The sequence below is a fragment of the Zeugodacus cucurbitae genome, chromosome 3, assembly GCF_028554725.1.
Source record: "Zeugodacus cucurbitae isolate PBARC_wt_2022May chromosome 3, idZeuCucr1.2, whole genome shotgun sequence".
NCBI classification, from domain to species: domain Eukaryota; kingdom Metazoa; phylum Arthropoda; class Insecta; order Diptera; family Tephritidae; genus Zeugodacus; species Zeugodacus cucurbitae.
The window spans coordinates 21,387,652-21,412,727 of NC_071668.1; the positions used below are offsets into that span (position 1 = coordinate 21,387,652).

General features: G+C 35.8%; 5 protein-coding genes across 7 annotated transcripts in view; 3 read left to right on the forward strand and 2 right to left on the reverse strand.

Moving 5' to 3' along the window:
- The window catches only part of LOC105217529 (homeobox protein 5), a 32,104-nt gene extending 21,598 nt beyond the window's left edge, over positions 1-10,506 (forward strand). The window contains exons 1-3 of one of the 2 annotated variants that reach the window (XM_054226607.1): positions 5,681-5,960; positions 7,731-8,129; positions 8,246-10,506. In XM_054226607.1, coding sequence (XP_054082582.1) covers positions 5,795-5,960; positions 7,731-8,129; positions 8,246-10,203 — 2,523 coding nt within the window. In that variant the 5' untranslated portion in view covers positions 5,681-5,794 and the 3' untranslated portion in view covers positions 10,204-10,506. Of the gene's footprint in view, positions 1-5,680; positions 5,961-7,730; positions 8,130-8,245 lie in introns of those variants that run through there. The other variant, XM_054226608.1, reaches the window with a different exon arrangement.
- Positions 10,507-15,586: 5,080 nt separating this feature from the next.
- LOC105217528 (palmitoyltransferase ZDHHC23-B) lies at positions 15,587-17,623 on the forward strand. Of its 2 annotated transcripts, XM_054226547.1 has the most exons (4): positions 15,587-15,688; positions 15,931-16,081; positions 16,152-17,018; positions 17,084-17,623. In XM_054226547.1, the coding sequence occupies exons 3-4, from the start codon at positions 16,195-16,197 to the stop codon at positions 17,259-17,261; spliced, it is 1,002 nt and encodes a 333-aa protein (XP_054082522.1). In that variant the 5' UTR covers positions 15,587-15,688; positions 15,931-16,081; positions 16,152-16,194; the 3' UTR covers positions 17,262-17,623. The 2 variants fall into 2 exon arrangements, with proteins under 2 accessions (XP_054082522.1, XP_011190875.1); XM_011192573.3 differs by having other exon boundaries at positions 15,649-16,081.
- Positions 17,512-20,999, reverse strand: LOC105217523 (uncharacterized). The gene is made up of 5 exons (XM_011192565.3): positions 20,552-20,999; positions 19,117-20,471; positions 18,562-18,952; positions 17,880-18,403; positions 17,512-17,807 (listed from the first exon to the last, which is right to left on the reverse strand). The coding sequence occupies exons 1-5, from the start codon at positions 20,774-20,776 to the stop codon at positions 17,660-17,662; spliced, it is 2,643 nt and encodes an 880-aa protein (XP_011190867.2). The 5' UTR covers positions 20,777-20,999; the 3' UTR covers positions 17,512-17,659.
- Positions 21,000-21,153: 154 nt separating this feature from the next.
- On the reverse strand, positions 21,154-22,985 carry LOC105217524 (serine--tRNA ligase, cytoplasmic). Its single transcript, XM_011192568.3, has one exon. It carries the CDS (start codon positions 22,892-22,894, stop codon positions 21,401-21,403), a length of 1,494 nt encoding a protein of 497 aa, XP_011190870.2. The 5' UTR covers positions 22,895-22,985; the 3' UTR covers positions 21,154-21,400.
- A 344-nt stretch (positions 22,986-23,329) lies between these two features.
- On the forward strand, positions 23,330-24,841 carry LOC105217525 (ketimine reductase mu-crystallin). The gene is given in 4 exon segments (XM_011192569.3): positions 23,330-23,873; positions 23,876-24,310; positions 24,506-24,703; positions 24,757-24,841. Coding segments are annotated over 4 exon segments (1,044 nt in total). The 5' UTR covers positions 23,330-23,527; the 3' UTR covers positions 24,822-24,841.
- Positions 24,842-25,076: the final 235 nt, after the last annotated feature.

Genomic DNA, 25,076 nt, shown 5'->3' on the forward strand with positions numbered 1-25,076 from the left:
TATATATATAAATACTTGATCATATTTCAAAAAATTAAAATAAAAATAAAAAAAAATTTTAAATTTATGGAAGTTAGATCTTCTTAATAAACCATCAAAATATCAAAAATAAGTAAAATAAAAAAAAATTAAAAGTAAAAAAAATAGATTAATTTAAAAATAATAAAATTAAAAAAATTTAAAATGGAAAAAATAGTGTGTTTTTATTTACTAGAAAAAATTTTAAAACAAATAAATTAAACTAAAAAATAAATAAATTAAAAATTAAAAAATTTAGAAAAAATTAAATTTTTTAAAACTTGCTTCCAAGAATTGCAATAAAAATACCAATATTATGTTTCCTTACATATACATATACATATACATTAGCATATACAGAATCATAGAACAAAACGTCCTAAACTACGTATAAAAACCTCTTACTGACCTCCTCTACAACTACCAAAAATCCCCTACTCCTTTTGCCAAACGCACCACGCGTGGTTGGCGTAGAATTTCCCTTACTCTTACTTAAGCGTTCATTTCACTTTACGTAACAAATGTGCAAAATAACAGCAAACGGTAAATAATAAAAACAAAAAAAAAATAATACTAATAAATAAACAGCAAAATTAACTTTTAATATAAAACAAAACTAAAAATAAAAACAACCACAAGTTTACATAATCGTTATATTATCAACGAAATTAAGTATATTCAGTGCATTCGATTCAATCACATTCGCATACAATTCAACTTAATTCGATGCCATTTACACGGTCACCACCGCCCTTGCACTGCAATAAATCACCCGCTCACCGCCATCACCAGCAACCAACCAACAACACTGCCGAAGCATCGATTTATATGGAAAAAATTGTGAAACAAAAAATTTATATGATTATATTCTTGAGTGTTATTGTTGCTATTTGTTGTAGTTGTTGTTGTTGCTATCACCATATACTGTGTTATTATTATTGCACTACTAATCGCCACAACAGCGAAATGAGTGTCTAGAACATGTGAGCTGAGGGAGCGTTGCACTGGTTGTGTTGTGTTTTTTTTGCTTTTTTGTTTTTTGCTTTTGTTGCTGTTTTTTTATAACAACACCAAGCACATTTCCCTACACGTGACACACGTTATACCTTAGTCGGTCGGTTGACAGTGGACGCGTAGTTGTATGCCGCCGCCCCGTGCATTGATATATAAATAGCGCTGATTCTAACTTATAACAGTGCGGCTACAACAACAACCATAACAGCAAGCACAGCAACAATAACAATAACAACCACATTGACGACCGTCATGATATCAACAGCTGCTGAAGAATGTGCTTTTGCTATTACGTTTTTATAAGCAGCAGCGATGGTGTTTCGTAACCGCCGCTCGACTATAGTGAAACGTTGGAGAATTGTATGAGCAACGTGTATGGTTACATGTACATGTAGATATGTCGTTGTGTATATCAATGCAAGTATTTCGTTTGCAACGTGAGGAAATATCGCAGCGAATTGATTGCATTGCGTCTATAGAAGTAAATAAATTTTAGCTACATGTGCTGGTGGGGTAATGAGAGGTGTGTAGAAAAGGTTGAAGAAAATTAAAAGATTAGAATTTAATTTAAAGTTATGTAGTAGACTCATATTGACTATAAGTGCTATTGCACTGGCCTAGTCTACTTGATGCTATTGTTGGCTAAAAACGTGCCTAATATCCGGTGTTAATGAGAAAATTGTATGACGCCGCTATTGTTGTTGTTGGATTTATTTTAAGTGAAAATGTGAATTTTCAAATTAGCAATAACGGCTTATGAGCACGCCTACTAAATAGCGTTATTAATTATATTGTATACATACATATATTCGGGGTTCACACTCTTGTTTGAAGATGAGATGCTGGGTACTGTCCCCAAAAATCGGTTTTATTTTTTGTGTAGCCTTATCATAATATAAGTACATTATGAGCTTGTCATTGCTGCCCAAGTCACGACCAATTTTCCAAAAAAAAATATTTTATGTGGCCTAATATTTTATGTGGCCCTCTACATTGCTAGTGGAGCAGCTCTAACCTCAAAATCAACGAAGCAAAAATATTTTGAAATACTTTTTTTTTGTCTAAATGGAGATATATAGCAGTAAGATGAATTAAAAAGACTTCAAAGAAACTTAAAAAAATGTTCAAGAATTACAATAACAAACCCAATAATCAATGTATGTTATGTAAGCTAGCTAAAAGAACACATTTTACACCATTTTGAACGCTTGAAAGAATTTCTTCAACCACTCTCAACTCTCATATCATCTTTCAAAACTCAGCTCAATCTTGAAACTGTAAATTAAGGTGTTTTGCCGCTATTGCGTTGCTGAACTCCATTATTTACCGTTATTTTATATTTTTTTGAAAAATTAATTTATTAAAATTAAAAAAAAAATATATATATATAAAAAATATTCTGAAAAAAAATTGTAATATCATTTTTATTTTTGGTAATTTATTATGATTATTTTTAAATATTTATTCTTGACTTATTAATTTTATTTAAAAAAAATTATTTTAATATCTTATTTACTATAATTATTTATTATTATTGAATTATTATTAATTTTATAAAAAAAAATATTTTTTTTAATTAGTTATTTAATATTAGAGTGTAAAGGAATAATTTTTTTTATTAAAATAAATAGTTATTTATGCAAATAGAACAAATACAAACGCAAAAACATAGCTGGGAAATCAGCTGCTTATGAAATATCCAACTCACTGTGTTCAAAAATTGATTTTTTTTTTACATATTAGCTAAAACTAACGATTTTTAGTATTTATACCAGTTTATACCAGATTTATACCAGTTTATACCAGTTTTACACCAGATTTATACCTAGAAATGAGTCTATTACATGTTTTATACTGAGAAAAACTTCTATTCCGGATTTTTTCTACATATTTGAAAGAATACTGGTTTGAAAAGCTAAATATGTTCGCTTTTGAAACCAATTTAACAAAAAATTGCTATAAATCCATTGCTTTGCTGACTAAAACAATTTAGTTTAAAAACAGTAGTTTTTGGACTACTTTGATATTTCATTGTATTTTTGTTTTTTTTAATAAAATTTTTAAATTTTTTCAAATTAAAAAAATTATTGAAGAAAAAATTCTAAAAAAATAATTTTTGTCACTATAATATTTTAAAACTATTTAGTCCTATATACATAGACATTACACCTCAAATAATATTAAATGCTTGACATTCAACCACACTCACGCCACTGACCCACTAATACACTTTAAGCCAGAAAAACTATAAAAAAAAGAATTCTAACTCCATTCTTCTAACCAGTCGCACCGATAACGCTTTGTTGAGCGCTTAACAAACAAACAAACAGAAAAAAAAACGGTACCAAATATTATTAGAAAGCTGCAACACCATTTTCTCTCATGCAACATTGTTGTTGTTGCCGGTGGAGTTAAGAAAATGTCGACACTAGAAAGAATAATATCATTTACAGAGCCACAATTTTTTAACCCACTATTTTTTGTTTTTGTGTGCCTTAAGTAGGGCAATACTTTTGGTGTACCGTTAGCATGGCATTAACACATTATGCCCTACTGACGTGCATACACTTTGACGCGCGATCCCTAAGCTTAGAGGTCGCATAAAAGAGCGCATATAAGCGGGTTCTTTCAATGGGAGTTTTTTTTTTAGAGATATGAAAGTAAGTGTCTATATATGTATATATGATTAGTATATATGTATGTGTGATGTGTATCTATGCAACATAACATAATACTGAAGAAAGTCGAATTTCTATGCTATGCTGCTCATTTACCGTTTTTTAAGCCACAATTCTCGTTCAACCCTAGTTCTACACCTTTGCTGCGTTGAATAATACCAAATTATATGATATTAGCTATCTAGCAATTAACGCAATGTTAACAGAAAAAAATGTTGGAAAAAACAACCAAGCCAGCAGCGTTCGCGTCAGCGCTTACAAAAACAAAATTCACAAATCACGTTTTAGCGCAAACCTTCGCTGTACTATATGTAATTAGTTACGCCACGCTGCCGGAGTTGCTTTCAACGTTCTTACGCCGTTCGACGATGTCGAGGCCGAGGAAACGAACCAACGTATGCCAACTAACAAGACGATTGCTTCGAATGCCGCGCAGCCTCGATTAAGCAATGGACCCATGCGGAGTGAGAGTGCGGCCCTGACGCGTGACTGCTACAACAAACGCCACGGTCGGAGTGCAGCAAGAGCCCCACCGCCCGCCCGAGCGACCAACCAACCGCCCAGCCAACGTATGCACTTTAGATTAGATGATTACTCAATACAAATGGAAATGTGCAATGTGATCTACGCGCTGGAGCAGCGACGCACGAACGGAGAGGGAGAAACAGAGACAGAGACGTTTGTCGCGCTTAGTCAACGCACGATTCACGTTGCCGCTCGGCTGTCGGCGTTGAGAATTACGAACGTAGCGCAACATGTTCTGAAGCGTAGCTTAAAAGAAATTTCACTTTTACCCACACCAGCTTAGGCTACAACAAGTAATAAGCACCGTTAAATGACGGCAACAACAACAACAGCAATAGCTAAAAACTTGTAGAACTGCAACACTTGAAAGCTGATTGTGTGTGTGTTTGGTGGTGTTGTTGTTGTGTGTTTTTGCTTTGCTGTTGTTGTGTTGTGCCCAACACTACGCTGCCTTTTTATACAGGTGAGAGTGGGCAGGCGGTTTGACACAGCTGTCAATACCAGTTTTATTATGAAAAATGTGGGTTGCAACATGTTCGACATGCGACTAACAAACGTATGTTGCTGCAACGTGACCGCATTTACAACGGCAAAATACGGCAGAGAATCATGCGCGCTATGGCCATTAGCCAACACACAACAACACAACACACAGCAACACCAATAACAATAGCAACACAAACAACAAAAGCAATAGCAACAGCCACAGTGCCAGCGCCATAGCCACAGAGCCAGAGTCAGAGCCAGCCAGCAGCCGTCAGCAGCCAACTGTGCCGTTGTGGCTGCGCTATTGCTATTTGCCTTTAACGAGCGAGCAGTGAAAGAGGTTTACTTGTGAAAGCTTTTCTATTTCAATTGTGTTTTAACAGTCGTGGTTAACGGTTGTGCGATTTTTGCTGCTCCTCCGCTAATGCAATATACTGAGATACAACCGAAAAAAACGGAAGCCAAAAACAAAACCGACAAGATTCTAACCAAGAAAAAAGAGCAGTTTTCATAAATGGAACGCAGTAAAAAGCGTTGAGCAGTTTAAGTGGCAAGAATTTCCAAATCCAGTCACGCCAGCGGCACAATGGGCGCGCAGTGAATATTTCGGCTAACTTATTTCAACGTTTCACTGCAAACGAACGATCCAGATAACGGTTTGACAGCGTTGCGCGCTACATTGTGATGTTTGGGAATTAAAAAAATAACAGTAAAATTAAAATATAATTTTAAATATAATTTGCATTACGCAAAAATTACAACAACAAATTACAAATATACAACAAAAGTTATGCTGTGCAAAACTGTATAGTAAAAAATAAAAAATATTAATCAAAAATGAAGTGACTGCATTAGAAGGAGATTAAAAATGAAAAACAATTAAAAAATTAAAAATTAATACAGTGCATTCAATAAGCAAACATTTATGCAAAAATTAAAAAGAAATAATAAAAAAAATATTAATTAAACCACAAAAAACATTCTCAACAAACATTAAGAACAAAAAAATTAAATAAATTAAATAAATTTAAAAAAACATTATCAACAACAACAAATCGTGAATTGCTATAAAAATGTCTATTGTCTGCACTTTGGAGCCAAAAGTGAATTTATTCAAAAATTCGGCAGCTAAAAATATGCTTGTTTTAAAAAATAATAATGCGCTAAAGCACACCGGTCCAACTACTGCTGTGGAACCAGCAAAAAGTTACAACAACAACATTTATGGAAAGGATAAAAGTACGTTGAAGCAAATGAAGTGTAAAAAAATATTATATTTATCAAAGTTAAGAATGCTTAATGCAAATAAAACAAATAAATGCATAGAAACCCAGCAGTGAAAATAACGCCTTCAACTCAAAAATATTCAAAAATTAATATTTCTAGAAATTAGCAAGAAACTGATGATTTTAGCAGTTATACCAGTTTATACCAGATTTATACCAGTTCGAAAAAGCTGCAAAAATGTCTATTACACCTTAAATTATGAGCTTTAGGTATTTATACCAGTTTATACCAGATTTATACCAGTTTGAAAAAGTTACAAAATTGTCTATTACATCTTATATTATGAGGACAAAAATTGTTAACGTATTTTTTTCTACAAATTCATCGTTTTTTATTGAAAGAATACTGATTTGCTAATCTAAAACGGCGCTCTTCTGAAATCTGACTATTTGAAACTATCCTAAAAATTGTTATAAATAGAATTTTATTGCAAATATAAATTATTATTAGCAGTTCAGTAAGAAATTGTCGATTTTCAGCATTTATACCAGTTTAAAATAGCTACAAAACTGTCTATTTCAAGTTATATTTTGAAAAAAAAAATGTTTTGTCTGTATTTTTTCTACAAAATCAGCGTGTTTTCTTGAAATCATACTGATTAGCCAATCCAACATTGCACTCTTTCAAAACCAATTTAACAAAAAAACTGGCCTAAATCTGTTCGTTCGCTGACTACCTCAATTTTAGTAAAAAATCTAGTTTCAAAGCAGTATTTTTCAGACTAGTTTGTCATTTCACTCCACTTAACATTTGAAACCGCACTTTTTTGTATGCGCGTTTGTGATAAGGCTTCGTATAACATTTTGTTTATAGTGGTCAGTGCTTTAAATACAATAAAATGTATACAAAAACTGAAGCTATATCTGCAAATGTTTTTTTTTTTCTATAATATATAATATAAATTATGGTACTTCCCCCTCGACACGCGTGTGAACAACCTGCAACATAGCTTACAGTTGTACATAACTTTGCTTGTGGTTTATGGTATAAATATTGTATGAGTCAGAAAATTTATTTTCCCTAGCTAGCAACTACTTGCCATACGCAATATTTATTGCTGAAGTCCATATACATACATACATACTATATACATATGTATGTTTAATAGGAATTTACAATTATTCATCGAGAATGTAATGCTAATGACTTGTATGAGGCGATTCAATAATAATAAATTAATTACAACTTTTTAAGCATATTACGTAAAGCTTTCATTGATTATGAAATAATCAGAATTTTTTTCTGTGGAATTTTAAAGCAGTAATTTACTTGTTCTCAACTTGTTCTTGCAATTTCTGAACTTGCTGTGACCTCATAAAGCTTTGAGTTACAACGAGAATTCTGAACATTTTATAATAGATGAAAGCTTTACGCAATAAAGCTTTTAGAATCAAATTTAAATGAAAGCTTTACGCAATAAAGCTCTTATCAGCATTTCGAGTGCACACAAGTGAAAGCTTTGGTTGATAGAGCTTTTTGTGAGCTTTTAACATTAGTCTCCGAGAGCTTTCATGATTTTTTGGCGAAATGTCTTTTAGTGCGAATTTTTTATTGAAATAAAATTTAAAATTCCAAAACAAAAATTCGAAAAAAAAAATTTATTTTTATTATTCTAAACTCATTTTATCTAATTTTTATATCTTTTAAAAATATTTTAGAGAATCTATATAATAAATATTCGAACCGAAACTAATTCTCCTCACTCTTTCTTCCTCTTTATAGATGCAACCTACAAATCCAACAACAACAAAAACACTGAACTTTACAACAACAATTGTAATAATCTTAACCAACAACAATTAGAACTCTTGCAACAGCAGTACAACAAACGGAATACAGTTGCTGAGCTGATCGCACGCCAACAACAACATCAGCAACAACTGTCCAATGATATCAGCTCCTCCGTCAATAGTGAGGTTTTGAATAGTGGAAATTTCGTTACTGATATGCCGGAAATCCTCAGCGTTGCGGCCTTAAATACTAACCATCACAAGAACAACAATAGCCTAAGTTCAGCGGTAGCAGGTTCGAATACAAAAACAGCCGCAATGCACAACGTACGCTTACCGTCCATTTCGCCGACACTGTCATTGAACGGCAGCTCAAATGATGCAAACAATGGTGAGTTAACGAAAGATTTAGGCACTTAATCTGTACTTTTATACATACATACATATGTTGAGAAATAGTACTGATAAGCCTTTCTTTCTTTTCGCTTCTCCTCCTTCCACTTGCAGTACACGGCTACTCCATGTACGGCCCAATCAGTCCACAATCCAGCGATAGCGGTCACAGTCTACCCGATAACATGTCGCATGGCAAACAATACCGCAACAGCTTCAGCGGTTCCAACAGTTCTTTCGACTCGCACAACATGTCGAAATCTTCACAACAGTCGCAAGCGCATAAGGATCTGTTCACACAGCGCAAACAGCGCGAATTCACGCCGGACAGCAAGAAGGATGACAGCTATTGGGATCGACGTCGGCGCAACAATGAGGCGGCCAAGCGCAGTCGCGAGAAGCGTCGCTACAACGATATGGTCTTGGAACAGCGTGTCGTTGAGCTGACCAAAGAGAATCATGTGCTCAAGGCGCAATTGGACGCTATCAAGGATAAGTTCAATATTTCCGGTGAGAATTTGGTGAGCGTCGAACAGATTCTGGCTTCATTGCCGACCAGCGAGCAAGTGTTGAGTATTACAAAGCGTGCCAAAATGCAAATAAATGGCGGCGCTTTCAATGGCGCCACCACCGCGGTACCCACATCCATAGTCTACAGTATACCGGCGCCGACACCGGGTGGTGGCATGCAGAACACCAACAGCATGGCACAAACGCCCACATCCAGTGGCATACTTACACCGCAGAAGTCGAACACGCTGAATCAGGTGGCGAATAGCGATGCGAGCAGCGCACTCAACGGCGACAACGGCTTGTTGTGCAAAGCTTCGCAACAGTCACTGCAGCAGGCCATGAAGAATGTGAACCAAACGAATATGGCCAATACATTAACACATCCGCATGCGTTATCATCATCCGTCGCACATCTGCAAATGTCCAGCTCACCAGTACACCTCACAACCGAGCACTATCAACCACCACCACCCCTGCCACACAACCCCAACTACAATGCTGAAATGGCACGTGCAAATAACACGAGCGTTCTAAGTAACGGCAACGCTAACGTTAATGCGCCCACACATTTGGAGCATGCACGACATCACGCTACAGCAGCGCCAACGCAACAACAACCACCAACTCCGTCCAATTTGCAGAATTTGCATGTGCTGCAAGCGCTCAATCGCAATGTCAACTGCGATGATCTCGATAATTTGCGTAAAGTTGTTGCTGTAGTGGGTGCCGCCATCAACACGAATGGCGATCCGGCCGATGCCGTCGACGCGCCACTCTATAGCGCACCGGTAACAGCACCACTCTACGTGCCACCACATCCCGCCAGCATGTATGCCTACAGCACAAAAGAACAAGTAACAGCGTCCAGTCAGAGCCTCGATAACGGCTATCACACAAAATCACCCGAAGCCAATGGTGTCAGCTCAAGCGCTGTGGATGCCGTCTCGTCCTCATCTGTAAACAGTAATGGCGTTGCCAATGGTGGCAACGATGTGCTAAATTTATCGCGTCGCGCTTGCTCTCCCGCATACGAGCATATGCTCTCCTCCACCATCTCCTCCTCGGCCTCCTCATCCGGTGTCGTCTCCGGCGATGACGAACACGAACCGGATGGCGTCGACGATATCGAGCACAATCAAGCGGTGAATATCAGCACCACCAGCCCCAGCAGCAGCGATTCAAATAACTGTCTGCCACTCAAATTGCGACATAAGTCGCACTTAGGCGATAAGGATGCGGCTGCAACAGCGCTGCTGGCGCTACAACATATCAAACAGGAGCCGGTGAGTAATCGCGCTTCACCACCCGGTTGGGTGGATAATGGCGATAATTCAAGTGATGAACGCGATTCGGGCATCTCGATCGGCAGCGCTGAGTGGAACGCACAATTTCAACGTAAAGCTGAGAAGCCCAACTCAATTGTGGGCGTAACACCAACGGAACGCGAGCACATACTGAAATCGCATTTGGCACGACTGGAATCGGAGGTGGCTAACATAAAGAATATGATGATCCTGTCTGTGGATCAATTGAATACACCGGCAGATCTGAAGATTTAAGCGCAAAATTGAAGCTGCTACGTGAGGGTGCGTGTGTGGTTCATCGATTTTTTGTGTAGTACCGATTGCGCTAGTATGGAGAGAGAGCAGAGACACAATTCAATTTTTTTTACATACTATTTGTGGGGAATCCGTTAGTTATGTACGAGTATGGGCGTTTGTAGGATTTTTAGTTTTGTTGTGAACGCAAAAATTGTTTACTAAAAAGTAAATGTATATATAAAAATATTTTTAAAAAATAATTGTACAAAAGTTGCTTAACATTAGTTTAGTTGAAAAATAATTAAAAATAATTTTTTTTTTTTAATTAAATTATAATAAACTTTACTCAATAGCGGCCGCGGCTGTATGAACACAACTTAAATGCTAGCTTATACGATTTTAAAGTGTTAAATGTAAACTTGGCTAAAATATTAGCAAATAAATATGGCACATTGTAGCAACATATCATTAGCTCATGCATTAATTTCAATTGTTTTACAATTTTTTTTTGTTAATTTTTTCATAAAAAAATCATTTCACTGAATATAAATAACAAGTAGCTACTTATATAATTGTTAAGAATGCATAAAAAATATTTAAAAAACTTATAAAAAATATAAACAAAACAATTTGCAGCTATTAAATCCTATAATGTGTATATTTAGCGTTTAGTAATTAGAAATATTGTAGAAATTCATTTGCTAATGCAATTGTTCGGTGGTAAACTTGTATAAAATTAATTTAATTATTTTAACTATAATTTTCTTTATTTATTTTTATTATTCACATTCTTGTTTTGCTACGATCTCTTTAAGATACAAAGCACACGTAAATTATCTAACTAATTATCTAGCTAGCTTGCCACCTGATATTTATATGTATGCGTCTAATATTTGTATTATAAATACCGCTGTATTAACAGTTAGCATAGGAAAAAATAAAATAAATATATAAAAATATATTATAAATAAAAAAAATGTATACAAATATGAAAAAAATTATTTCGAAAAATATAAAAAACACAATTTTTATAAATATATTTAATGCAAATGCGTGCGCGTTAGTTTTAAAAAAAGTACTTGTTAAAACACACACAAATTATGTGTGCAATTGTATGTATGTTATTTATGTTCAGTTATTATTAAAATATAGTTGAGCGTTTTCAAATTTAAACAAACAAACAAACAAAACATTACTACCACCTGTGATTTCAGTAAACATAAAACATTCGCAAGTGGATTTTTCAGCAGTGACTAGTAGTTTTAAAAAAATTAAATACATTAATATATATGTATGTATGTATTTAAAATTAAATAAATATGTAAACAAAGTGTAAACACTGTAAAAACAAAGCGTTAACTGTTCATAGTTCCATTTACATATTTATTATACACTACTATTGAATATGTAAAGCAGTTTTATATAATAGTTATACATGCCTAAATATATATATATATACGTTTGTTAATCACTACATTTATCTATATTTATTTTGAAGTTCTTATTGTATTGTAAATATATACTATATAGCGTTTGCATACCTTAATATGTATTTTAGTGACTATTGACTATTTTACAGTAGACAACTACATAAATATTGTAAATAAACCTAAACATTTCCAAACAAAAAAATAAGAATTTTTGAATTTTTTATTTAAGTATACCAAACATTCTTTATATTTCCTTAGTTTGAAAGTAGAGGCAGCATAAATGAGCCAAAAACTGGGAAGTGTAGAAAATTGGTATAAACTGGTATAAATCACATAAACTGGCATAATGAAATTGAAATAGAAAATATGGAATGTAGATAGCTTTAAACTCATTCTCTTGATAAGTGACGAATCGATCAAACAACTGGTATAAATCTCATAAACTGGTATAAATCTCGTAAACTGGTATAAATCACATAAACTGGTATAATCAAATAAATATAAAAAATCGTAAGTAGGCAGTTTTGAACTTATGACCATGAAGATGGATGAATAGAACAAACAACTTTTATAAATCGCATAAATTGGTATAAATTTCAAAAGATAGCATAATTAAATTGATATATAAATTATGGAGTGTAGATAGTTTTGAACTCATTCCCTTGAAGAATAACGAATCGAACAAGCAACTGGTATAAATCGCATAGACTGGTATAAATACCACAAACTGGCATAATCAAACTGATAGAGAAAAAATTAATGTAGATATATTTGAACTTATCCCCTTGAAGAAGAACGAATCGAACAAGCCAATGGTATAAATATACTAAACTGGCATAATGAAATTAATATAGAAAAGGTGGAGTTTATACAGCTTTGAATTGATACCCTTTTAGAGTAAAAAATCGAACAAACAATTAGTATAAATCTGGTAAACCGGCATAAATCACATAAATGGGTATAATCAGAATATAATACAGAATAAAATATAGAAAATTTATAATGTAAGCAGCTTTGAACTTATGAACTCGAAGAAGGAGAAATCGAACAAACAACTGGTATAAATCTTATAAACTGGCATAACCAAATTGAGAGAGAATTGGCAGAGTTTATAACACTTTAATGATAATGATCTTGTCACATACTCTTATTTGACAACAGATTTTAAGGTCTAACATATTGAGCAGAGAGAGAGAGAGACCGGTAAAATACCTATTTTCCCTTCTAAACAATGTTTTAGACCAAAATTGCATGTGATCTTTCGGTTTTCATTAACTATTAAAATCATTTGACCTTTCCCAGTACGATCTCTTGAAAGTGAGTTTAAAGTGAGTTTGAGTTTAAATTAGATGAAAAACGGTCTTGCAGAAATGGACGGCATAGTTTCATATTCACACTCGTCCTTATCTGACGAATCTAAGGATTTCCATCTTCTAATCTTTAAATCATTTGTATCGGTATCATATCTTATAAAATGATCTCATCTTTACGTTTGTCTGGTGGGCCCCGCATAGTCCGGTTATAATCCTTAGTTATACCAGCTTGATTCCCGTCACATATTCCCTGAGTAGTAGTCATCGGTCAGGATGCCAGCGCTTGACGCGAATTTTAAGAGACTATGAGGCCCGCTTGAAGAACAACAAAGCGGCGGGGGCCGATGGACTACCGGCCGAGCTATTCAAATACGGCGGCGAAGAACTGATAAGGTGCATGCATCAGCTTCTTTGTAGAATATGGTCGGAAGAAAGCATGCCCGACGATTGGAATCTCAGTGTGCTCTGCCCAATCCATAAAAAGGGAGACCCCACAATCTTCGCCAATTACTGTGGTATAAGTCTTCTCAATATTGCATATAAGGTCTTGTCGAGCGCATTGTGTGAAAGACTAAAGCCCACCGCCAACGAACTGATTGGACCTTATCAGTGCGGCTTTAGACCTGGAAAATCGACAATGGACCAGATATTCACCATGCGCCAAATCTTGGAAAAGACCCGAGAGAGAAGAATCGATACTCACCACCTTTTCATCGATTTTAAAGCTTCGATAGCACGAAAAGGAGCTGCCTTTATGCCGCGATGTCAGAATTTGTATTCTCCGCAAAACTAATACGGCTGTGTAAGCTGACGTTGAGCAACACCAAAAGCTCCGTCAGGATCGGGAAGGACCTCTCCGAGCCGTTCGATACCAAACGAGGCTTCAGACAGGGTGACTCACTATCGTGCGACTTCTTCAATCTATTGCTGGAAAAAATAATACGAGCTGCAGAGCTAAATAGAGAAGGTACAATCTTCTACAAGAGTGTACAGCTGCTGGCGTACGCCGATGATATTGATATCAGCGGAAGCAACAACAGCGCCGTTTGTTCTGCTTTTTCCAGACTAGATAAAGAAGCGAAGCGTAAGGGGCTGGTGGTGAATGAGGACAAGACGAAATATCTCCTGTCATCAAACAAACAGTCAGCGAACTCGCGTCTTGGCTCCCACGTCACTGTTGACAGTCATACCTTTGAAGTAGTAGATAGTTTCGTCTACTTGGGAACCGGCGTTAACAACACCAACAAAGTCAGCCTTGAAATCCAACGCAGAATCACTCCTGGCAACAGGTGTTACTTTGGACTGAGTAGGCAATTGAACAGTAAAGTCCTCTCTCGACGAACAAAAATCAAACTCTACAAGTCGCTCATTATTCCCGTCTTGATGTATGGCGCCGAAGCGTGGACGATGACGACATCCGATGAGACGACTCTTGAGGTTTTCGAGAGAAGGGTTTTGTGTAAGACTTATGGTCCTCTGAACATTGGCCGCAGACGATGGAACGATGAGTTGTACGATTTATACGACGACATTGACATAGTTCAGCGAATAAAAAGACAGCGGCTATGCTGGCTAGGTCATGTTGTACGAATGGATGAAAACACTCCAGCTCTCCAGTTCGATAGAGTACCCGCTGGAGGAAGCCGCGGAAGAGGATGACCTCCACTCCGGTGGAAAGGCCAAGTGCAAAGTAACCTGGCTTCACTTGGTGTTTCCAGTTGGCGCCAAAAAGCATAAAGGAGGAACGAGTGGCGCGCTCTGGTGGATTCGGCTATAATCGCTTAAGCGGTTTCTACGCCAAATATATATATATATATATATATGAGGCCTCACTATCGATACCTCCTCCAACTTATTGTGCTGTGGGGTACCTAGATACCTGAAGCTGAGTCTTCCTAGCAAAGGACAAACGCACAAGAGATGCTACACTGTTTTCTTGGTGCGCTGCTCTTTACACTTCCAGCATTCCTCTCGATCTGACAGTCCCATCTTATAGACATGCATCGATACTAGACTGTGACCAGTAAGTATGCTAACCATGGTCCTACAGCCCATTCTATCTAGTACTAGTGGGAACATCTTCATAGAACTTCGGCTTAAATAAAAATAAGTATGTGTTTGGGTGTTAAAAAATCCTCTTCGTGGACCCCAATATACTGAATGTTGTTGTTATACCGGTAGATCATAAATTTTAAAAATTATTTCTATCCTATCGCATAAAACTTTGAGCCAGTTCCGGTTATGAATTTTCAGTTAAAAAAAAATAGTGCTTACTTTTCCCAGCCAATATTTAGAAAAAAATGTATTTAGCTTTGAAATTGCATTGGCCAATTTTAGCCAAATTTTACTTATTTTCCATTACATTAATGTTTTTGTATCGACCTTGGGAACAATTTTGACAACACTGAGAGTGTCGTTAACGATATTTGTCTGATTGACGATTATTGGTCTGATTGGACTAACTTTCCCTTAGAACCTTCTAGGAACAATTACTATCAATTTTAACATTTCTTTTAGTAAATACGCATTATCAATTTTTTATTATATTTTTTGTTGGTATACGCATATATATTATAAAATTGTTACATACTATATGATATATAGTCGAATACTATTTATAAAAAATTTCTATTACATTTTTTGAATACCAATTTCCTTTTTACATTTCATTGGCTATTGGGCACCCTGGTTCACTTACATTTCAAGCTTTTACAAACAATCTGGCAAGCTTTTATTACTTGGTCCAGCCGGTGGAGTAAAGTAGGAGTTGAAAAATATAAACAATATTAAACAATTTATTGATTCCTTTTTTTGCTAAATAGCACATTATAGAAGACATATTTTACAAAAATATGTTACATAAAAATATCTGTAATTAATATTTGTGTGCATGTTTTTTTTTGATTCATTTAACGCTGCTTGGAAATTTCGTTTGGATAAATGACAAACGCTTGCTAATTGGTTGTTGCTGCTAAAATTTCTAAATGTAAATTTCATGGCAGACTATTTTCTGCAGTCACAAAACGAGTTAGATGCTGAAAAGCAACCCAATTCAGGACTCTGTTGCTGCGAATATATAGATCGTCATAACAAGCGTTATCACATTGTCAGCTGCTGCTGCGACTGTGAAGACTTTGACAAAGTATTTACTAAGTGAGTATTTCGGTAATATATTTATTGCAGAATTGTTATTTATAATGTGCTTTTTAATTGATAATTGTAGTTGGTTGACTTGTCGACCCATCGATCGCACGCGACAACGCAATATGTTGTTGACTTTTCAGGACCGTTTACGTATACCATGGCATGGGGGCGCAAAACAAGTGACATTAGATAGTATTGCACCCATATTTGTTATACCGCTACTAATCAGTTTGGCGGCCATCAATGCATACACTTGCATTGTGATATTTTTGGCAACTTCTGTGATAATTTGTTATGCTTTCAATTACGTACAGCGTAGAGCAGTGCGTACAAGCTTCTTCAGTATGTGGATAATTTCGTCTTTACTTTATTTAATATTATTATTTGAAACGACTGGCCCACTACTAGAGGTGCTACCGGAAGAAAATTTGGCTTTAGTGGTGCTGTCTATAGTTACGTCGGTTAGTTTTTGGCAGGCACGTAAGCGTGCCACTTTAAATAATGTCGTGCAAACTGTCGTTGGCGTTGGCAGCGAGCTGCCAGACATTACCGAAACCAGCGCTAATGAGGAGGATGATGCAGAGCAAACAACTTTATTGATCGAGCAAGATTTGGAGGATATACAAACGACGATTGATGATGCCAGCGGTAATCAGCCAAACCGCTGTGCAACCTGTCGTAAGAGTGTGCCCGCCAGAACTGCACATTGCCCACTTTGTAGGGTTTGCATTAGGCGTTATGATCACCATAGTTATTGGCTAAATTGCTGTATTGGCGAAAAAAATCACCGCCTCTATATTGTTGGCCTAATTTTTGCAATTTTTGCGCTTTTATTGGGCGCTGATTTGATACTAACGGCAGTGTGCCATCCATTTAAAGCCGTTAATATTTTTGGTCTACAAATTTTGCTACCAGACGATTGTACTGGCGTTTTCGACATGTATGAGTAAGTGGCATAAACTCAACTTAAGCAGAAGCAACTCATTTCTAAAATTTTTTTTTTCTTTGTAGATTGGGCTTAGCCTATGTGCTCGCTGTTTATGCATTACTTATAACCGCTTGTATGGTGGCGGTACTTGTGCGACAGTTATATTTAATATCGCGTGGCATAACAATGCATGAGTACAAGCGTGGAATGCGTGGAAATAACAAAACAGTGAAATATAATTGGAAGAATTTTATACTCTAAAATTTAACAAGACAAAAAAATTTGTGAACGGCACAATTTAAACGCGAAAACACAGCAAGTGCGATGTAAACAAAACATAAAAAAAAAACAAAAAATAGTATTTTGCTTCATCTTAATTGCATTAAAATTAAAAATAATTCCTCGTATGAAAATTAATTATTAAAAACAAAAAAAGAATATAATTCATATTACTGCATAGCAACACTGACTAGTATTTTTTCTTAGTGCGTGTATTAATTTTGTGCACTTTAAACTGCTTTCAAATAATACGAGTTGCGTATAATCGACAAAGCGATTAACGAACTTTTTGAATTAGTAGCAAATAAGTGATTTGAAATAAATTTAAACTATGTAAAAACATATTTTATTTGTAAAATATTTTCTGTTATAAGCTTCGTTTATGGATTATCTCTGTTTGGTGTATAATCTGGCAACAGCTCCCATATTTTCATACGCCAACGTTGACGTCGCTCCTCCGTCTCTCTTTCCAACTGCAATATTTGTGGCAAACGTTGCCAACAATCCAAAACTTTCCACTTCAAATGCCTGCATGGTTATAAGTGCATAAAAAAGTTATAAAAAAAACTTTAATAATTACAAATTCATATTTCCTCCTACCATTCATGGTGCGATGTCGCCTGTTTCATTTTCGCTGCCTCAATGGCGCTCATACGCGCGCTATGTTGTGCCCATAATTTAAATGTGAGCTCGGTACGTTTCAAGTCACACCAATCAACGGCTACATTGTATTTACAACGCTCTTGCTGCACATACAATTGCCAGGCACATAATGCGTTGCGTTTTAATATTTTATCATATAAATCATCGGCCAGTAATTGCCTTTCAGTGCGTACTTTTAGATAATAGTCGCGCCAGTTAACAAAGTAGGTGCGCTTGAAAATCTGTCGTCTGAAGTGCTCACACTTACGCTTATTTTCACGTTTACGCATTATCAAGCGCTTAAATCCTTCCATGCCAATGCGGCGTAGCAGTAGGCGCCGGTAAAACTCATCAGCTTTATTCCTAGCCTCAATCGCTCTCTGATGTTCTCGTTCCTTAAGTATTTTAGCCATTTTCTCTTGGCGTCGCTTCTCTTTTAAAGCTTCTATGCGCATGCGCTTAGCCTCTTCATCTTCTAGACGCTAAGAATTTATTGAAGGGTATTATTATTTAACACGCGAGTGTAAATTACTTATTTCTAATAAACACTTAAACATTTAAACAATAAAAATGTCTTGCCATTTAAAATTTTCTACCGAAAATGTGAATATATTAAATTTTACATAAAATTAGTATAAACCTTTGCTTCTTCTGCCGCCATCTTTTGCGCCTCCTTCTCGGCCTCTTGTTGCAGGCGCCTCTGACGCGCTTTTTCATGTCTTATGTTTCTCTCCAAAGCGCGTTCCTCCATTTTAAGTAAGAATTTCGGCATCAGCAATGCTCTGCCCTGCAAACTAGTTGCATTATCATCTTTTTCATCACGCAGATTGCCTATGAGCTGTAGACATTTAGCTTTTGCTTTGAATTTCGGATCACCATGACGTATGATTGTCTTTAGCTCGTTCTTTAAGTCTTGTCGCGCTTCCTTTGCTTCATCGGACAGTTTATTTAATTTCAATTCCATAATTATGCGTTCTTGGCGTTCTAGCTTCATCTTTTGCAGATCAATAATGTCCTGTTGGATTTTTATTCTACAAAAAAGTGACACCGTGAATTAAAAAAATAAGAAATATGAAGATTGAGCTCGTAGTTTGCTACCGTTGGCTTTGTACTTGGAGCACGATGTTTTGTTATTATCAATCTTAGTTATTTATTACACTTTCTTGATCACTTTAATATTTTTTATTGAACTTACTTGTTTTGATACTTTTTTGTTGTTTGAGCTGCCACCACTGGTCCTTTCTGTGTTTCATCACGCGCTTGTCCAGCATGACACTGTCGTGCATAACGTGTTAAACGTAATTTCTCTTTACGTATTTTGTCCAAGAACATATTGATTTTATGCACACGATCACTTTTACTGGTGACATCCTCGCGTTCTATTTTCTCTATGGTTATAAAGTGAATCCATTTTAAGAAATATTTTTTCAACAACGCAACATTTGTATTTGCGCGTGGCCGAAAAAGTTGTTGTATAATCAGGTTTTGCTCATGATTGGAAATGCTTTCATCTTCCAACTCTTCAGAAGTTGTAATTGCAGAATCTACTTCTTGCGGTTTTATTAGTCTTGTAATGACTAGTGGTTCCAATGTGTTGGCAACGGACTGATATGTCTTTGTATTCTCACAATTATTTTGAACTTCAGTGGATTCTGATGCTGCCTTAGAATCTGTGTTTGATTCGTTTTCGTGTGATACATTTTCTTCTGCTTCCATTTGCAGCTCGAAGAGAGCCTCCTCCGCTAAATCCGAAACAACTGAATCAATACCATCGCTGGTATTGGAACAAATGGAGTTCTCACGATTGAAGTTCTTTACATGCACCTTATCAACAAAACGTACACAACGTGTTTTGCAGTGATCTTTATCATTTATTTCCACATCCGCACTTTTTGGACAATTGCAGGTTTCGTCCTCGAATTGTTGCACTTTTGCAATAGATTTTTCTTCAGAAATAGTATCAGCCTCATTGTCAATTATTACATTTTTCGAAAGAATTTCTTCAACGGATTTTTTCGTGCAAATATTTAAGTCAATCCTCCGTGTATCCTCACCATTTTCATTAACCATTTCTCTAATTTTTAAGTTATGGTCCTCCTCACTTCTGGCACTTCTAACATCTTCTTTAGATTCTGCTTTAACTTCTTCTTCATTAACAATTTCCAAACCACTTTTATAATTTACCCTTTTGTGATCCTTTTCAATTAATTTGCTATTTTCTATTGGCCTAGTCGTTTCACACAATTCATTAACTGCTTGCAGTGCATCCAAGGGCGCAGCGTAGAAGTTTTCAATATGCTTTGCAGTTCTTACCAAGCTTTGTGTTAGGAAAGCATTGTCCATGTCATATACTTTATTGTCGTCAACATTTTGTGTTATTTTAACCTTAAGCGTGTTCCTTTTGTGATTTTTCTGTAATTGCTGTCGGAATTTGTTCAACTCATTCATGATGTAGCGTTCTTCAACAACCAAATTATGATTTACACAAGCGTCAAGCGTACGCTGTCCACCCACAGTAGCTAAAGGCAACTTTCGTGGTATTTTACGAAACTGTTTTAGGTAAAAATTACAAATCATTAATGAACATTTATTTTATTATCCAACATTTTTTATAACCCAACTTCCATTACCATTTCGTGTCGCATATCCATAACCAGCGCAGGATTAAGCGCTTTATTTGGTGCGCTTTTGCCGCATAATAAGGATTCATCGTGCTGATTGATATAATCCTTCTCAATAAAATTTCTTACAATATCAGTTTTTAGTGTAGTTGAATGCTTACACGTACTACGTTTACGTATTCGATCCCAACGCGTAAGCTTTTGGTTAGTTTTTTCCTTTATCGTTTGTTTCATTGTTAAATCTCGAAATGTTTAATTATATTTTCATGTATTTTTTTTCTTTTCGTACTAATTGAAAATTTATGAAAATAATGTGATATTATACAAACAGAAACAAACAAGTGTGTTGGTTTCCAAGGTAACCAAATGAGTTCTAACTGTGTGAAAAAGCATTGATAAATAAAGGCAAATTGTAAAATAAAGTACTTTATTTATGTTTGACAAGCAATAGCTATATACCGACAACAACAACCGATTCTCTAAATCAGCCCTGAGAACTATTAATTCAACAATCCTTACTCTTTGGCAAATATTGTTTGCGACTACATCAACTATTGACAACTATTTTTCTATAAGCTCAAACAAAAGTAATATATACGCGTACAACCAAATAGTAATTGCATTTAGTGTGTTTATTAAATTATTTACGTTTTATTTACTTTAAAAAATCTCGCACAAGCCAACATTTGATCCTGAATAAATACATTAATGTTTAGTGTAATATTTTGTTAAGCTATTTTTATGTTTATGTAGAAGCAGCAACTCTATAAACTGAAAGTGTTTCCCAACGCATTACGAGTATAAATAACAAATCTTGCATTTAGCGGAATTCCATACATAATATCTCCAATTAAGTTTCTAAGCAGCAGGGTCCTTTTTGCCTTTTCCTTTTTTGGCTGCAGCGGTTGCGGCTTCGACATCAATTGGCGCCGGTTTTACAAATGGAATTTCATCACGATATTTTGCTGGCATATATTTTTGCAACGGCTCTGGCACCTTGACGCCCGTCTCCGTTTGATGCGTTTCGAGTATAGCACATATGACACGAGTTGCGGCACACATTGTGGCGTTTAACATATGCACGTAATCCACGGATGCATTCATTTTCTTTGTTTGACCATAGCGTACTAGCAGACGTCGCGCTTGGTAGTCCAGACAGTTTGAGCAGGAAACAAGTTCACGGAATGCGCCGCTACCACCAAACCAAGCTTCCAAATCTAGTTTTTTGGAAGCAGCATGATTCAGCGCACCAGATACAATATTAACAATGCGATATGGAATTCCTAAAGATTGGCAGAATCTTTCGGCGTTATCAATCATTTCGTCCATCATCTCCCATGATTTGTTATCATGTGGCGAGGTAAGCACGAATTGTTCGACTTTCTCAAACTGATGTACACGGAAAATGCCACGCGTGTCGCGTCCATGAGAACCGACTTCTTGACGGAAACAGGTGGACAAGCCAGCGTATTTTATAGGCAGGGAAGCCTCTGGCAACCATTCATCGCGATGGTAGGCAGCAATTGGTTGTTCTGATGTTGCAATTAGATATTTCTCATCTGTACCAACCTCATCACCACGTTCACTGCTCTTTCCTACCACTTTGTATAGTTCTTCGTCGAATTGCGAGAGTTGTGCCACTTCCTGCATAACTTCTTTGCGCATAAAGAATGGCGTATACAGAGGCGTAAAACCACGATCACTCAACATATGTAGTGAATGTTGAATGAGTGCTTGTTCAAGAAATACTGCTGGACCAGTTAAGAAATAACCACGTCCTCCTGACACTACTGCACCCTTTTCCGCATTCATGCCGTCTATCATTACAATAAGATCGACGTGCGAGTATTTGACTTTGCGTTCACAATCGCCAAATGTGCGTTCCACGCGATTCTCTTCCTCGTCATTGGATACTGGGACTGTTTCGTGTAAATGATTTCCAACTTCACGCAGCGCAGTATTACGCCGTTGCTCAGCTTGTTGCAGACACCTTTCATTCTCTGACATTGCCTCATCGATTAGTACGCGCACCTTCTTAATCTGATTCACTGTTAGCTGACGCAATACATCCGAAGTTACTTCAGTCAATGTAGCCTTCACATTTTCAGGCACTTCTTCAGCGGCATCACCTTGTGGTTCTTTTTTCTTCATTTTTTCACCGATTTCCTTGCTACAAAGATTTTTTGCCTTGTTTAGGTTGTCGGCACGGTGTCGACGTTGTCGCCATTCGGTGTCTTGCTCGATGACGGTCTCCACTAGCGCTAAATCCTTAAAACGCTTTTTCTGATTTTCTCTGATAGCGTCTGGATTTCCGCCCTTATCACTGCGGAACAAATCTAAATCCAAAACCATTTTTATTTAAATTTATTTTACACAAATGTGAATCACAACGTGGCGACAAACCGTGCAGTCGAATTTGCTTATTTTTAATAATGATACAAATAGTGTTGCCACTCTAAATTTAAAATAATATAATGCGCGTCTGCAATATTTTAGATACTTCGAAAGAGACAAATATTTGTTATGACAAACCTTTTTGCAAAATAAATATTATGCATAATAATAAAAAGTATTTTAATTTATATGAATATGTTGCAGTTTAGAAAACCTTTATTTATTTATACAAGTGTGGCTTGTTCAGCACCGAAATGTTTGAAATATAAAATATATAAAAAAGTATTGAAGCAGTTCTACCCCTTCGCATTAGCTTATTGTGATGTTGATTAAATAAACACATACATATATATACATATCTAAACATTATATTGCCAATAATGATCTTCTTTCATTATTGTGTTCAAGTAAGTTCTAAATCCATTGCACTGTAGCAAATACATATTTATATATGTTTTTGTCAAGAATGATCTTCTATCAGTATTGTGTTGAAATACGCAAAGATAACAAGTATTTTGAAAATTTAGTGAAGTGCATAAGGTGTTCTAAATCCTCTGCATTGTAGCAAATAATTCAAAGCAATAAATAAATATGTCTACGCCAATAAATCAAATAACTGCAGAACAGGTACGCGAAGTCCTTAACTGGAGAATGGTGTGCGAAGCTGTAGAGGAAGCAATGAAGTCAGTTGCCAATTCACAGCCTGCTCAGAGTTCCGATCACGACAAACCACACACAAATCAACCCGCGCGCAGCATAACAACTTGTGGTGACAAAAGCAAAATTTTATTTTCAATGCCCGCATATGTGGGAAATTATAAACTGACCTCCGCCAGTGCTAATCAGGATTCCAATACAGCAATATACAGCACAATAGCTTGTAAACTGGTGACATCGTTTAGTAAAAATCCTGAACGCCAAAATCCATTACCATGGATATGGCAAATATTCTCATTTTCAATACGGAAACAGGAAAATTAGATTGTGTAATGGATGGTACAGATATTACGACTTGGCGCACCGCAGCCGCGTCCTTAGTGGCAACTAAGTACTTGTATTTTTCACGTTATCCCGAAGGTGTTGCACGGCCAGTCAAAGTGGCTATAATTGGCACTGGTGTGCAAGGCGAAAGTCATGCATTAGGCATGTGTAATTATTTCACAGTTAGTGATATTTACTTGTGGAATCGTACACATGCGAAAGCTGAGTCATTGGCGAAAAAATTGCAGTCAGAAATACCAAACGTGAGTGTACATGCCTGCACAACCGCATCGGAAGCAGTTGCAGATGCTGATATTGTTTGTGTGGGCACATACTCCTCAACACCTTTAGTTACGCGAAAGATGTTAAAGAAGCGTCATGTGCATATAAATAGTAAGTTGCGCAGAAATGCAAACAAGAATAGTACATATAGACAAATGTATTACTCAAACAAAGCTAGTGTTTCAAAACTCGTTAATGCGCATGCGTTGAGACATAAAAACATATTTGATGAAATCGTATTATTTACAATTTAATTAATTTAAATATTGCTGTAAGAGATATTAAATTCCTGTAACAATATTTTAGCTGTTGGCGCTGGTCAAGTGCACTTTGGCGAAGTTGGGCCAGATATTTACGCGAAGGCAAAGGTATATATTGACTCCTGGGAAAACGCAAAAACCGAGCTAAAAGGTTTAAAAGCTGAGATTATTGGAGAAGTTGGTGAAGTTATAAATACACAAAAATATCCACTTCATGATGAAATAACCATATTTCAATCGATGGGTAAGTGAAAAAAAAATAATTTTGTATAGAAATAATATTTGGTTCTGTTTTAGGTATGGCTGCTGAAGATGTAACGGTAGCTCAATCTGTTTACAACGCGATTCAGGCGAAGAAATAATAGTTAAAACGTTTTTTTTTAACTCAAAATATAAACAATGTTACGGTTAATTGAGAAAGATAAATGATAAGCGATCAATCACAAGACAAAAGACAATACAAAAAATATATATGTTGAAATGTATATTAAATGAAATCAAAAATATAATTAAAATATTAAATTAGGACACAAAAATTACTATTTGTCTGATTTGTTATAATTCTGGAATTCTGTTTTATTAATGGTAAAAATATTTCCAGCTGGAACGCACATCTT